Source organism: Pygocentrus nattereri, chromosome 15 (genome assembly GCF_015220715.1).
Source record: "Pygocentrus nattereri isolate fPygNat1 chromosome 15, fPygNat1.pri, whole genome shotgun sequence".
Taxonomy (NCBI): Eukaryota; Metazoa; Chordata; class Actinopteri; order Characiformes; family Serrasalmidae; genus Pygocentrus; species Pygocentrus nattereri.
In genome coordinates this window covers 31,333,600-31,345,986 of record NC_051225.1, presented here as the reverse complement: position 1 = coordinate 31,345,986, position 12,387 = coordinate 31,333,600, and the positions used below count along the sequence as shown (strand labels likewise).

The window sequence follows — 12,387 nt, the reverse complement described above, 5'->3', positions numbered from 1 at the left end:
GACTTTGCCTGTCAGCCTCCAAAGAAATTGAAGTGAAGGATCAGCGCTGTTATGATTCAACCCCGCTTTATTACCCCAGACGATACTAGGAGTCTGCGTCAGAGCGGAGGACACTTCAAAGGAGATCACGTCTGTATTTTATGATCTCATGATAAGTGCGAACTCAGCGAGCACAGTTTAATTGACTGTAGCTTCCAAATAGCTAATATTTGAAGGGATAAAGTCTTAAGAGGGCACAAAAAGATAATGCATATCATCACTGTTGTATCAAAGCCCCGTGAGCCCATTTTTAGTTTTTAGTTTATTTTTTCACCCTATTTGAAAAGGCCAGATGCCCTTTAGTGCCCTTTCACTTTAAAAATAGTGAATGGGAATAGAAATTGTCAACAGTTACACAGTTCAAAAGTTTGGGATCACAGCAGGGGTGGGCCGTATAGCAAAAATAACATCATATCACAATACTTAGACATTTTCACAATGAACAATACACAGAGACAATGCACTGCTAATGCCCCATTTAAAAACTACTATTGATTTTTATTTTAGATGTTTACGTTTCACACAATCTGCTTCACTAAATCCAGTTGAGTAGGACTAAATATGCTCTTATTTTACAGTCAGTGTTCTTTATGTACAGATAAATCCACAGTATCTATAACCTTTCAATAAATTACTATAAATAAATAATAGTTCATTCCAAACATATGAACTTTTATAGCATGCATGGAATAAAAGCCTCTTATGTTAGCATATTGCTGCTTCTTCTTCTTCTTTCGGCTGCTCCCTTTAGGGGTCGCCACAGCGGATCATCTGCCTCCATCTTGCCCTATCCACTGCCTCCTCTACTTTCACACCAACCATCTCCATGTCCACCTTCACTACATCCATAAACCTTCTCTGAGGTCTACCTCTTCTCCTTCTGCCCAGCAGCTCCATCTCCAACATTCTTTGCCCAGTATATCCACTATTCCTCCTCAACACATGTCCAAACCATCTCAACCTGACCTCTCTGGCTTTATCTCCAACCTGCTCCACCTTCACTGTCCCTCTGATCTGCTCATTTCTAATCTTGTCCAGCCTTGTCACTCCCAACGAAAATCTCAGCATCTTCATCTCCGCCACCTCCAGCTCAGCCTCCTGTCTTTATTGCTGCTTTTGGGACAAAACCTTGTATCTCCATTTTTGTCATTTTTTTAAAATTTATGATAGAATTTGAAAGAGGCTGTTTGCCTTTACATTTCCTGTAGGTTTCATGATGAATGGACTAAAATAAATGGCCCAAAATGACTTGGGAAAATGTCTGGTTCCATTGACTTGCATTAAAAGTCAAGTATGTTTTTTCCTTCTCCTGTAAAGTTACAATTTTGGAGATATGAGGTTTTGTTCCCACAACGGCAATATGTAATCATATAATTATATAAGCATATGTAATATTTTTTTTCTGTCTCCTTTAAAGTTACCATTTCAGAGATATGCAGTTTTGTCTTGACAGTGATGACTTACCTAAGGTAATCTCATGATTAACCCGGGCTGAGTGTGCTTATTTTATGTCTCCATCCAGTAGGGTAGGGTGAAATGTTTATGAGGTTGAAATTTGCCCTCTGTCAAGTGACAGTTTCCAGCTGTTACTGTAACTCATGTTCTTTTTTTTTTTCATTTCAGACGTATATGCTGCTGCTTCTTGTCTAATACAAGACAACATAAAGGGGGAATTCTGTGTCAATGTCCCGTCTATCAACAGAGGTAATGCACTGACTCATGTACTGTTTCCACCGCTATGTGAATCATTCTGAATCACATCGTTGCTGTTGTAAGAAAACCCTGGATCTCTTACAATGAGAAGGAGCACATTCTTAATCTTTCAACCTTACTGTAACTTAATGTATCTAGATTGTATTCCAAGTTATTTTCTTCATTATAAAATCGCATGACGTAAGGGGGCGTGGCCGTTTTTGAGATACTGGGTTTTGATTTGAAAGCGATGATGTGAATGACCCTGAAAACCCCACAATAAAGTGATTGCCTTCTGAGTTTACGTTAGTGAAGAGTGTTTCAGTGTGTGCAAAGTACCACTGTCTCCTTAGACATGTATATGTTCACTCTTAATTGTGGGTGGATTAGGGAGTTATGCCGTTATAAAAGCTTATCTAGCGTGCATAAGTACTTGCATGCAAGGACACTGCCCACCCAAGCCCAGTACAAAGTACACACACACATATCTACCAAACTCACAGGATTAATTTGACCTGCAATTAACACCTCTAGGAAGTCTCAGCATATGTTGAAGTGTCATGAAAGTCAAAACGGAATAATTAGGATTGTGAGTAGTGGCAGGTGCTAAATCACACATCGTTATACAGTGCGATTTCTTGAACAGATGATGAGGTCCGCCTCACAACTTTGTTTTATGGTTTAGGAACATTCTGTGAATGTGTCATATTAGTACTGCATCGCTTGGCAAGTCGGTCTGTAGCTGTTTGCAAAGAATTTTGAATCATCAGCCCTGTTGAGTGGATATGTGACATATGTAACCGGTATGAATGTACAGACACAACACTTTGACTGCTGTTATTTGTCAGAGGTTGCATTACAGCGTTTTAGCCTACACCTACATTTTCCATAGTGACTATGTAACTGGGGGCATATGCTACACTTTCACTGTGAAAAATAAGAAGTCTGCTCAACTTGAAATGATATAGTAGCTGATTATATGGCTTTACTTGAGTTGACTCAGCTTGAGGATGCCAGAGTTCACACAGCTGAAACTTCTTAATTGAGTCAAAACTTTCTCAGCTACTGTTCTAGGTCTAACTTTTTTTTTTTTTTTAAATTAAAAAAAAAAAAAACTCAGTTTCCCCAGTAGCTTCTATCACACAGTGCCATCTGGTATATTTCTCTCTTGGGCTTCCAGATATAGACAGCAGCTGTGGTATTGCTGGGATTCAAACTCACAACCTCCTGATGTTGGGATGAATTATTAGACAGTTGCACCACATGAGACAACGCCTTGCATTAAAGTTAAAACAACAAATGGTTACTCCAGTGTTTTTAAACATTTGTAGACACAAAATCTGAGGTGCTTCATGTGTTCCTGAGTGGTGCAGTAGACTAGGCTGTCACCCCAGCAGGAAGTTGTGAGTTTGAGCCCCAGCGATACCATAGCCATCCATAAGTGCATATGCAAGAGGGAAAAGGTCTAGCAGGATTGTGATGAAAAGAGTCCTGCCTAGTGGGAAGTTGACTATAAAAAAAATAAGTTCATTTTATTTACTGAACTGAGATGTCATCCACGACCATTTATTTTTAAGAGTCTAGCACATTCGCTTCTAGAGTGACAATTTTTTGAAAAACTCAAAGTTTATAATAATGTTACATAATGTAATAACCTTTAATAAAGTTGAGTGGAATGAAGTCAGTGATGGACAGCTTGAAAACATCAAGAGTGTCAGTAATCAAGTGCATAAGAACAACAGCTTTGATGATGATGAGCATAATTTCACACACTGGGTTGTACTTGAACAGCAGAGGAACAAACAAAACAGCCAGATTAATGTTGCTTAATTAAGTGTTGTATTTGTATCCTTGAATATTTTTGTTAATAACCATTATCCCTCATTGAACATTGATGAACCTGACTCTTGGTGCATGCCAATTTCCTTTGTGATGTTCTTCATGTGGATCGTGATTGAATCTGTTTTGAATTTGACATTTAATGAAGCGATTCCCTGCTGATGCTCCCTGCAGCTGAACGTCAGGATGTGAACATGAGAGAGAGGGAGAGGGAGAGGGAGAGAGAGAGAGAGAGAGAGAGAGACCTGTATCTTGCCTATAGTTTTGTTATTGTGGTGGTAAATTACTGATGTGACGGGGAAGAAATAACTCTTACCCAGTCTAATCGACATGGGGTAATACCACAGCTCAGAATCAGAGCTGGCAGCAGTCCAGTAGTCAGTGTCTGCGTCAGACCGACTTCAGCAGAAAATATGTATATATCTGATATATCAGTTATCAGCGGAAAGAACAGCTCATCCCTTCTGATTCTATTATGAATCTAACCTGAAATATCACAGTGTTCCTTGTAGCTCCAGTACTCTGTACAGTGCCATGCCGAGGTCAGAGACCTGACTGTTTTTATTTCATTTCAAATCAAATTGCCCATTGAATACAAATTACATTTGAGGAGATTATATATAAGCTAATCCACTTTCATAAAGAAAGAGGAAGGTCAGCGAAAAAACAGGAAGTTCCAAAACTGAAGTTCAAAAAGTTATCGAAAGTTTGAGAGAAAGTAGGACTCTTCACAACCGTGCAAGACCTGGTAGACCACCAACACGGTCACCATGAGATAAACAGCACTTAAAGCTTTCATATTTGCGAGAGAGGAGAAAATCAATCTTCACTCTTCACTCAGATTTTATCTCTGGAGGGGTGGACCATGATCCCTTTTCTTTGAAAAGCTGAAAGCAGGTCTCCTGAAAAGAGTGGAAGCTGTGATAAAGGCGAATAGTGACACACTAAATACTTTATTGAGTTATTGAGTTCTTGAGGCTTCTTTGATGCTTTTCATACGTATATGTTTTGTGTTTCTGGTGCTGAGAAAATGTAGTTAGTTACTGTTTTCACTGGAAATGAATTCAATGAAGAGAGCAGTCTCTGACTTTGACAAGTCATAAAAAGATGGTTTTTTAAGGGTTCTTTCCTAAGGAGAATGGTTCAATATAGAACCATGAACACTTCTTTGCACGAAGGGTTCCTTCAGACTGACGGGGAGTGTTTTATATACTTCTATATAGTATTTTTGAGAAAAAAAAAGTGTTCTATTGTTACAGGCTTGACATCGTAACAATACAGCAACCCTTTTAAAAAGTTCTACATAGAACCATCTGCAGCACATTCTCTGTCAATCTGAAAAAACGTTTTGCCTTACAGAAAGACCTTTGATCACGCAAATGGTTCTTTGAGTGTTCATGGCTCTATATAGAACCATTTTCATTACTCAAGAACCCTTGAAGAGCCATAATTTTAAGAGTGTGGCTAGGTTTGATACTAATATTACAGTTACTTTATTTAAATAGTAATTTGTCATACATTTGTGCTGTAAGTGATATTTCTGGGATTTTGGCCTTTAAGGCTGATATATACATATATAACTCAAAGAAAATGAGTCAATGATACGGGACCTTTACATGCAGTTTAAAATCAAAATGGGTTGGATTGGCGTGAGATTGGAGTGGTCCTATCTGTACTCAAAATGCTTTACAAATCAACAGTGATTGTTTTTGTCATATCCAGCATATCCAACATGTGCCTGCCCGGCCAATGCCAGCATTCTTTATTCATGAGCCTGGGTGCAAGTAACTGACAATATGCTCCAGCTCTGCCCACCTCAGCCCTCTCTGTCATTTTCAGATTATGCAAATAAGCTTTCCATTATTGGATAACGCCTCTCCCGAAACAGCCCAGATTGGTTTGATAGATGTTCTTAACGGTTAGTGCCCCGAAAAGGTTTGTAATTTCTTACATCAGTGACGCTGGCCCCAGGTGTAATTTCCCCCTCACCCACCACTTCAAAAGGATTGGCCAAGGGTACCATTATGCATGTATGACATTTGCTTGTGCCTTATTGTTGAGCAGATGGAGGCACAGTCAGACCATAGTCACTTTCTGGTGGTGACTCTTACACAGCAGGCTTGTTTGATGCACTTGTGTTGTTTTAAGGCCAGGAGTTGGGCATTAAAATGGGTCAAAACCCCATGCTCAGCACAAGTACAGAGCTTTCATTTAAAAATATAATTAGCATTTTCCTCAAGCACATTCATGGCTGTATATTTATTATACAGTTAGCACATTTGTGTAGCACTTAGTTGAATCTACACTAAATAATGTCAAGCTCTTTTTTTAGATAAAGAGTAAATAAAGGTACACTAATGTGAAAGAAATATTATCAGAAACCACTAATATGTTGTTTTTATAGTTCCATGCAAAAGTCAGAGACTTTCATTTATCTTAATTTAATTTATGCAAGTCTAAATGGCCATTATGTACAAAGTTACTCATTTTTTGAAAGATATTTCTGAGATTAGATATAATGTAGCTTACTTGCATAACAAATGGGAAAGTCACAGGAAAATATGTTTCCAAAACTGTAGTTTTAGAGATAAAGAGAAAATAATGCTCCTATCAACTATCCAAGGCCTGGTAGATCACCAAACCAGATAGAGATAGATCTGAAAACCACAGTTGCTGCTATCCATTCTTCCACTGTGAGACAACAACCCACAGCTAAAGGTCTGAAAGGATGTGTACTTGTCAATAAGCTGTTAATGAAGAAAGGAAACCTCATTAAATATGTTTAGCATTGCTTGGATTGTAAGAAGCAGAAAATGCACCCAACTAGAAGTGTAGAAAAATACCTCTGCAAATCTCTCCTGAAAAGAACAGAAGCTGTAATAAAGGCAAAGAGTGGACACATTCGGTACGAAATAATTCACGTTTTGACTGAAAATGAAAGAAATGAAGGGTGGTCTCTGACTTTTGTCCCATACTATACATCCATACATAAATGTCTGGCTGAACAAAAGCAAGCTTGAGCAAATATTATTCAAATCAGTTCTTGGACCCACTCTGCACACTATTGTATGTGAAGGGTATTTTTGCCACAATAGCTGCTGTGAATAATTTTCAGCCAATGTCTATCAGTTTTAAGGAGTGGATGAATGTGCCGTGGGCCATTCTGCATAAGCAGTTTGTATAAGCGTGCTGACCTTACTCGTGCATTGCTTACAGACTGTAATTTTCAAGCTGTGCGACAGATTCTTAGTGCTGTTGAGGTCAGCATGATAACTGGGCCTCGCACAGACATTCACTTTTTAATATGCAATCCACTGAAATAAAGATTTTAGCCTTGTGCTGGGGTCATATACAGACTGAAAGGGAAACGTTCATTTTGGTGAAATTATTTTCTTATTATGCTGGCTGTAATTTAGTCTTTAGCTTTTGACTTTAAATGCTAGACAGAAGCCGTCCAATTACCTTGTGTTTCAGCCACCGCAGGGCCCTAAGTGGATGGTACCAGGAGGCACATATCAGCCTTGAACCAAGCAAGTGTTTGAGAAGCGAACTGTTTACTGGGCAAGTAGAGCCACAGCAGTGGAGTCTGCCCCTCCATTTGGAGAATGGCATGTTCCAAATACAGGCCAGTCATTCTGGCCAATAAAATAACCACGGAAATGTGAAGAGGCAGGATTTCTGTGCCTCCTGGTGTGAGTGAGCAGTCAAGCTGGGTGTCTTCAATTCTGTGTTGAAAGTGTGGGGAATCCAGACATCCTTGCAAAACCCAAGACGGCTGAGACTTGTCAGGACTGGTTTCTAAATGTGTAGCTGAACTAAAGAGGGTTTTCAACACTGAGCCAGCCAGCGTCAGTAATATTGGGTGGCTTTCCGTGTCATGTAGGAATTTTCTTCTTTATGTGCTGATTTATGTTCTTTGCACTCATTTTTCTCTTAGCCTAGACTTTGAGTGTGTCTTTTCTCACAACTTCTTGATTTTTAATCCTGACATCTCTACAAATTGTATCTAAACAGAGCAATACTAATAAAAGTGGCCTTGTTATAAAACTCTTTACTTTCAGATTCTGTCTCGCTTCCCTGTCGAAGTCTTTGGTGATATGAACAAAGTCTTAAAAGGAAGGTCTAAAAAAGAAAAGTCTGTTCAAATCTACCATGAGGTATACAGATAAAAATGTGGCCTTTAAGATCATTAACACTACATCACCCAAGACAGTAGCTCTGACCAAATGGCCCACAATTTGCATTACATTTTAGTTGCAACTGATTTTACTCCAAACTGTTAAAAGAAAGCTGTTTTCATTTGCAGTGGACCTTTTTTTTTCTCAGTAAGCAAAGAGTTAGGCAATATGTAGTGACGAACCTCTTAAACAGGTTTGAACAGTTCCTTGTAGCTGAAGCTAGCCTTACTTGTGGTTTACATAGAACAGCCACAACCTGTTCAAATTCTCCCCTACAGCGAAGTTGTGTAATCCCTCCCCGCAAAGCTTACATGTCAACACAACATCTGTGCCCAAGATGTTTCCACGCAGCTAGCAAATACTTAAAAAGTCAGCACTTAACTCAGGCCAGCTTTATAGTCGTGAATAGAGCAGAGTTCCATGAATACTTGCACCATCTGAAAACATTGTTTTTGCCACAAGCTTCATTTGCACAGTACCATCTAATAAAGCTGGTATGTGTACCTTCTGCTAACATACGGTTTACAGTCACTGGCTATTTTGCACACCTTCTTATGCTACTTATTGGATATATTTGTAGCACTGCCTTCATGATAATAATTTATTAGATTTATTGCGCTCTGTATAGCATGTATTGCACATTGTCTGCTCATTGAATGTTGTCAAAGTCTAAATCTTTCCTGCATTTTAACTGCAAAGTCTGCATGCTTATTACTGACATATAACCGGCTTGCTAGCATGGATATAAGTTCCAAAGCACCTGTTGCTCAGTTTATTATCTACACTGCCATTATACCATATAATATATTCATTAATAAGCATTTTCACTGTTTTCACTAGTGAAACATGCATGGTTCATACTACAAAACTGCTAATCAAAAAAGAAATACCGTAGTGCAACATAATGTAAGTTAATACAAAGAGAGCAGTAATGGATAGTGTAACACATTACACATAGTGCAGTACTATAACAGTACTACTACAACACTGTGGACAGCTATATTAATTGATAAGTCTGGTAATTCTGATCCATGTTCACAGCTATTATAAAATGTTTGAAATACACTTACTGTCAATTGTGTAGTTGAATTGAATTCTGTTTGAAAGTTTTTTTTTGCAACCATAACTGCTCTTACTATGCTGCAGTAAAAATAACAAATGTTTAATGCAGTTCATATTATAGTAAAAGTAATTATTTTTTGATACTGTATCACATTATATTTTGTCAGCGTTTTATAAAAACAATAAACCTGTGCTTCACATCATGCCTACCAACATCCCTTATTCAGATTCAGATTCAGATTCCTTTATTGATCCCAGGGGGAAATTGCAGTTGTTACAGTTGCAGCCATTTATATAAAAGAATAAACATTTAAAACAATATAGAGAAATTTGCAGTATGCACACGAGATTTAAGTACTTCTGAATACAGTAAAGTGGCGGTGATTGTGATAATAAATATGAAACATCTGGTATAAAGCTGTTCAACTATTTAAATTATTTAAATTGAGTGTCCCTCTGAGTTATTGCACACACAATTGTTGTTATTGCACATATGAACAGTTTGGTATTGAGTTTTGTGAATCACACACTGAGGGAGGAGTTATAGAGTTTGATGGCCACAGGTAAGAATGACTTCCGGTGGCGCTCTGTGGTCATTTCGGCAGAACGAGTCTTGCACTGAATGAGCTCCTGTGTCTCATCACCGTGTCGTAGAGTGGGTGGCAGCCATTGTCCATAATGGCCTGCAGCTTAGACAGCGTCCTCCTCTCCGACACGGCCGTCAGCGAGTCCAGCTCTTCACCCACAACATCACCGGCCTTGTGGATCAGTTTGTTGAGTCTGTTGGCGTCTGCCACCCTCAGCCTGCTTCCCCAGCATGCAACAGCATAGAGGATAGCACTCGCCACCACAGACTCATAGAAGATCCTGAGCATAGTCCGGCAGATGTTGAAGGACCTCAGGCGCCTCAGAAAATAGAGACGACTTTGGCTCTTCCTGTAGAGGGCGTCAGTGTTCTTAGCCCAGTCCAGTTTATTGTCATTATATACACCCAGATATTTGTAATCATCCACCGTGTCCACACTTCCCCCCCTGATGGACACAGGGGTCACCAGTGCCTTGTCCCTCCTCAGGTCCACCACCAGTTCCAGTTATCCATGATAAAATCACTGTAAATCATTGCCCCTCCTGGCTTATTGCTTTAGTTGTGTGCTATATTACATATCCGACAAAGTTTAAATGAAAAAACGGATAGAAATATGATAAAACACTGCCTAAAATGCTGATCAGATCTATCAGAGAGCTTTTCTGTGCATGGCCCTAATATTCTAATGAATCTGATTGATAGACAGCCCCTAGTCCAACATTTCCAGTAATCCAATATTTCCTGCTGCACCACTGAAACAGAACCAAACACAATAGTGATTGTGGGAAAGAATTGAGTGGAACAGGCTTTACATATACAGGTGGTGTTTACACACTGCTGTGTAAAATATAATACAGCTTTCATATGGTGAAAGCATTTATTAGCTGCCATATGTAGTTGGATGCAGGCAGAAAAGTGAAGCTTCTGCTTGGTTGTTAGCTTCACTCTGTAACAGAGAGACTGTAGGGGAACACAGTTGTGTTAAAGTTGTCTGGATGGGGAAAAAACAAATCAGTTTTGCCTGGATTAAGACTCCAGTTTATATAGAAAGATGAGAACTTGGGTGAAATACATTGGCCATTTATTGAACACTGGAAAGTTATTCACGGGATATACTTTTTATATGTATATTGTATATGTAGATTAAACAACTTAGAAATAAAACACAAATTTATGAGTCCTTGAGCTTTATAAAATATATTTATATATAATATATGGAAAGTTGTGGCACACACTGATATGGGTAATATGGTGTAGTGAACAGTCAGACAAGGTTAGTGAATGCTGGACTCAGAATTATGCATGTAGTTCTAACAGACAGGCTCCCAAAGGAGCCTTTGAGAAACCGGGCTAATAGATAAAATGGAGAGAAGCAAAAGGTCCAGTGGTGTGGGACTTCCATTCTCTGGCGAAGAGACAGCGGATCGATCGCCTAAGCCTGTCGCTAATAGGAAAAGGCAGTATGAAGGATCCTCCTGTCACTTCTGAAAAAGGAGCTCCAGGATGCTGTACGAGGGAGCGAGAAGCATGTGTGTATGATCTAGTGACTTTCACACTTTTCTAATGGTTTAACACCTCTCAGCCCCACTGAAACTACAGAACAGATATGTGGATTGTAACAAAGCAAGAGTGCGAACACTTGTACTGTGCGTGTCAGTCGGAACCGGTTTACTTACAGCAACTTCCAGACAAAACGTGTGAATTTTTATTATTTGTGAATTTTGTCTTTATATGTTTAAATTACATTTAAGACCACTGACTGTGAAGCAGTCCTTCTGTGCTCTGCTAGCAGTGGTCACGGTCTGAGTGGCTGGATTAAAGGCTAGCGTGGGCCTCGATTTAACTGCATGTTGAGTTCATTGTTTATTTTAAGGTTTGAGCAATCTGGAGACATGACTTAAGAGTTCGTGAAAAGTTCATGGACTCTGCATTCATCCAAGAGCTATTTCACCAAGCATATCACTTTATTTATCTCCAGACGTATTGTGCGAACGTGAAAAGTGACACGATCACTCATGCCAGCGATATTTTGGTCTTGCCTGGGAGTAAAACCCCACCCTGTGATGTGACTTACATTGGCTTCTGTTGAAGAGTTCTTTCGTTTCATGTTTCAGCAGTTAGGCCTGTGCTAAATCTGTTCTGCATGTGCAGATTTGATTTCTTTCATGTAATCAAATTGCTTTAATTCCTCTGCAGTGTTCCAGCCTGCTGGAACTAGATGACATGCTGCCTTAGTCCCAGCAGCTTTTGCCCTTAAAGGCAGGATTTTTTTCAAATCAAGGCTGTCATAGTGGTTTTTGAAAGAATTTATAGAGCTCCTACAGTGATGAAAATGGAAAAAATATATTGATGGCTTACTGTTCTGGTTTGTTCTGCTTTAATTAGTCCATATCACTGTTGTCAGGAGAAAACCTTGTATCTCCAAAATGATTACTTTACAGGAGAAGGGAAAACATACTCTACCTTTTAATGTAAGTCAATGGAACTAGATGTTTTTCCAGGTCAGGATGTTTCTTTTGGCCAATTCATCATGAAATGTACACACAAAGTAAAGAGTAACAGGCATTTTCAATTTATATCAAAAACTGAAAAATGACAAAAATGGATATTACTACACGTTTAACTGACGTCTTATACATTATGAGTTAAAGTTATACATTTAATACGGCTGAAGTGCCTCGTATTTGAAAAGTGGTATTGAGGCAGATAAGTTGACATGGTATTGCTGTAAACCGATCATTTTAATAACTTCTTTTTCCCAAAAACTCTTGAAATATTTAATAAATCATCTAAAAATGCCCCATCATGTATAGGTTCAAAGTTCTTCTATGCTGGGCTCATTACTATTGAATAAAAACAACAATCAATTAATATGACCAGTGGTTCCAAACTTGTAAATGACACTCTATACATGGGTACCAAGTCCTGACACAGTTTTATGTCCATAAGTACTTATTCAGTTTAGCAAGACACACGGTCAGCATATCTGTT

General features: G+C 38.8%; 1 protein-coding gene across 2 annotated transcripts in view; it reads left to right on the top strand.

Moving 5' to 3' along the window:
- LOC108430117 (cAMP-specific 3',5'-cyclic phosphodiesterase 4C) overlaps nucleotides 1-12,387 on the top strand; it is a 95,700-nt gene that overhangs the window by 2,071 nt on the left and 81,242 nt on the right. For both annotated transcript variants that reach the window (XM_017702333.2, XM_017702329.2), the window contains exon 2: nucleotides 1,663-1,743. In XM_017702333.2, the coding sequence (XP_017557822.1) occupies nucleotides 1,723-1,743 (21 nt within the window). In that variant the 5' untranslated portion in view covers nucleotides 1,663-1,722. The remainder of the gene's footprint in view (nucleotides 1-1,662; nucleotides 1,744-12,387) is intronic.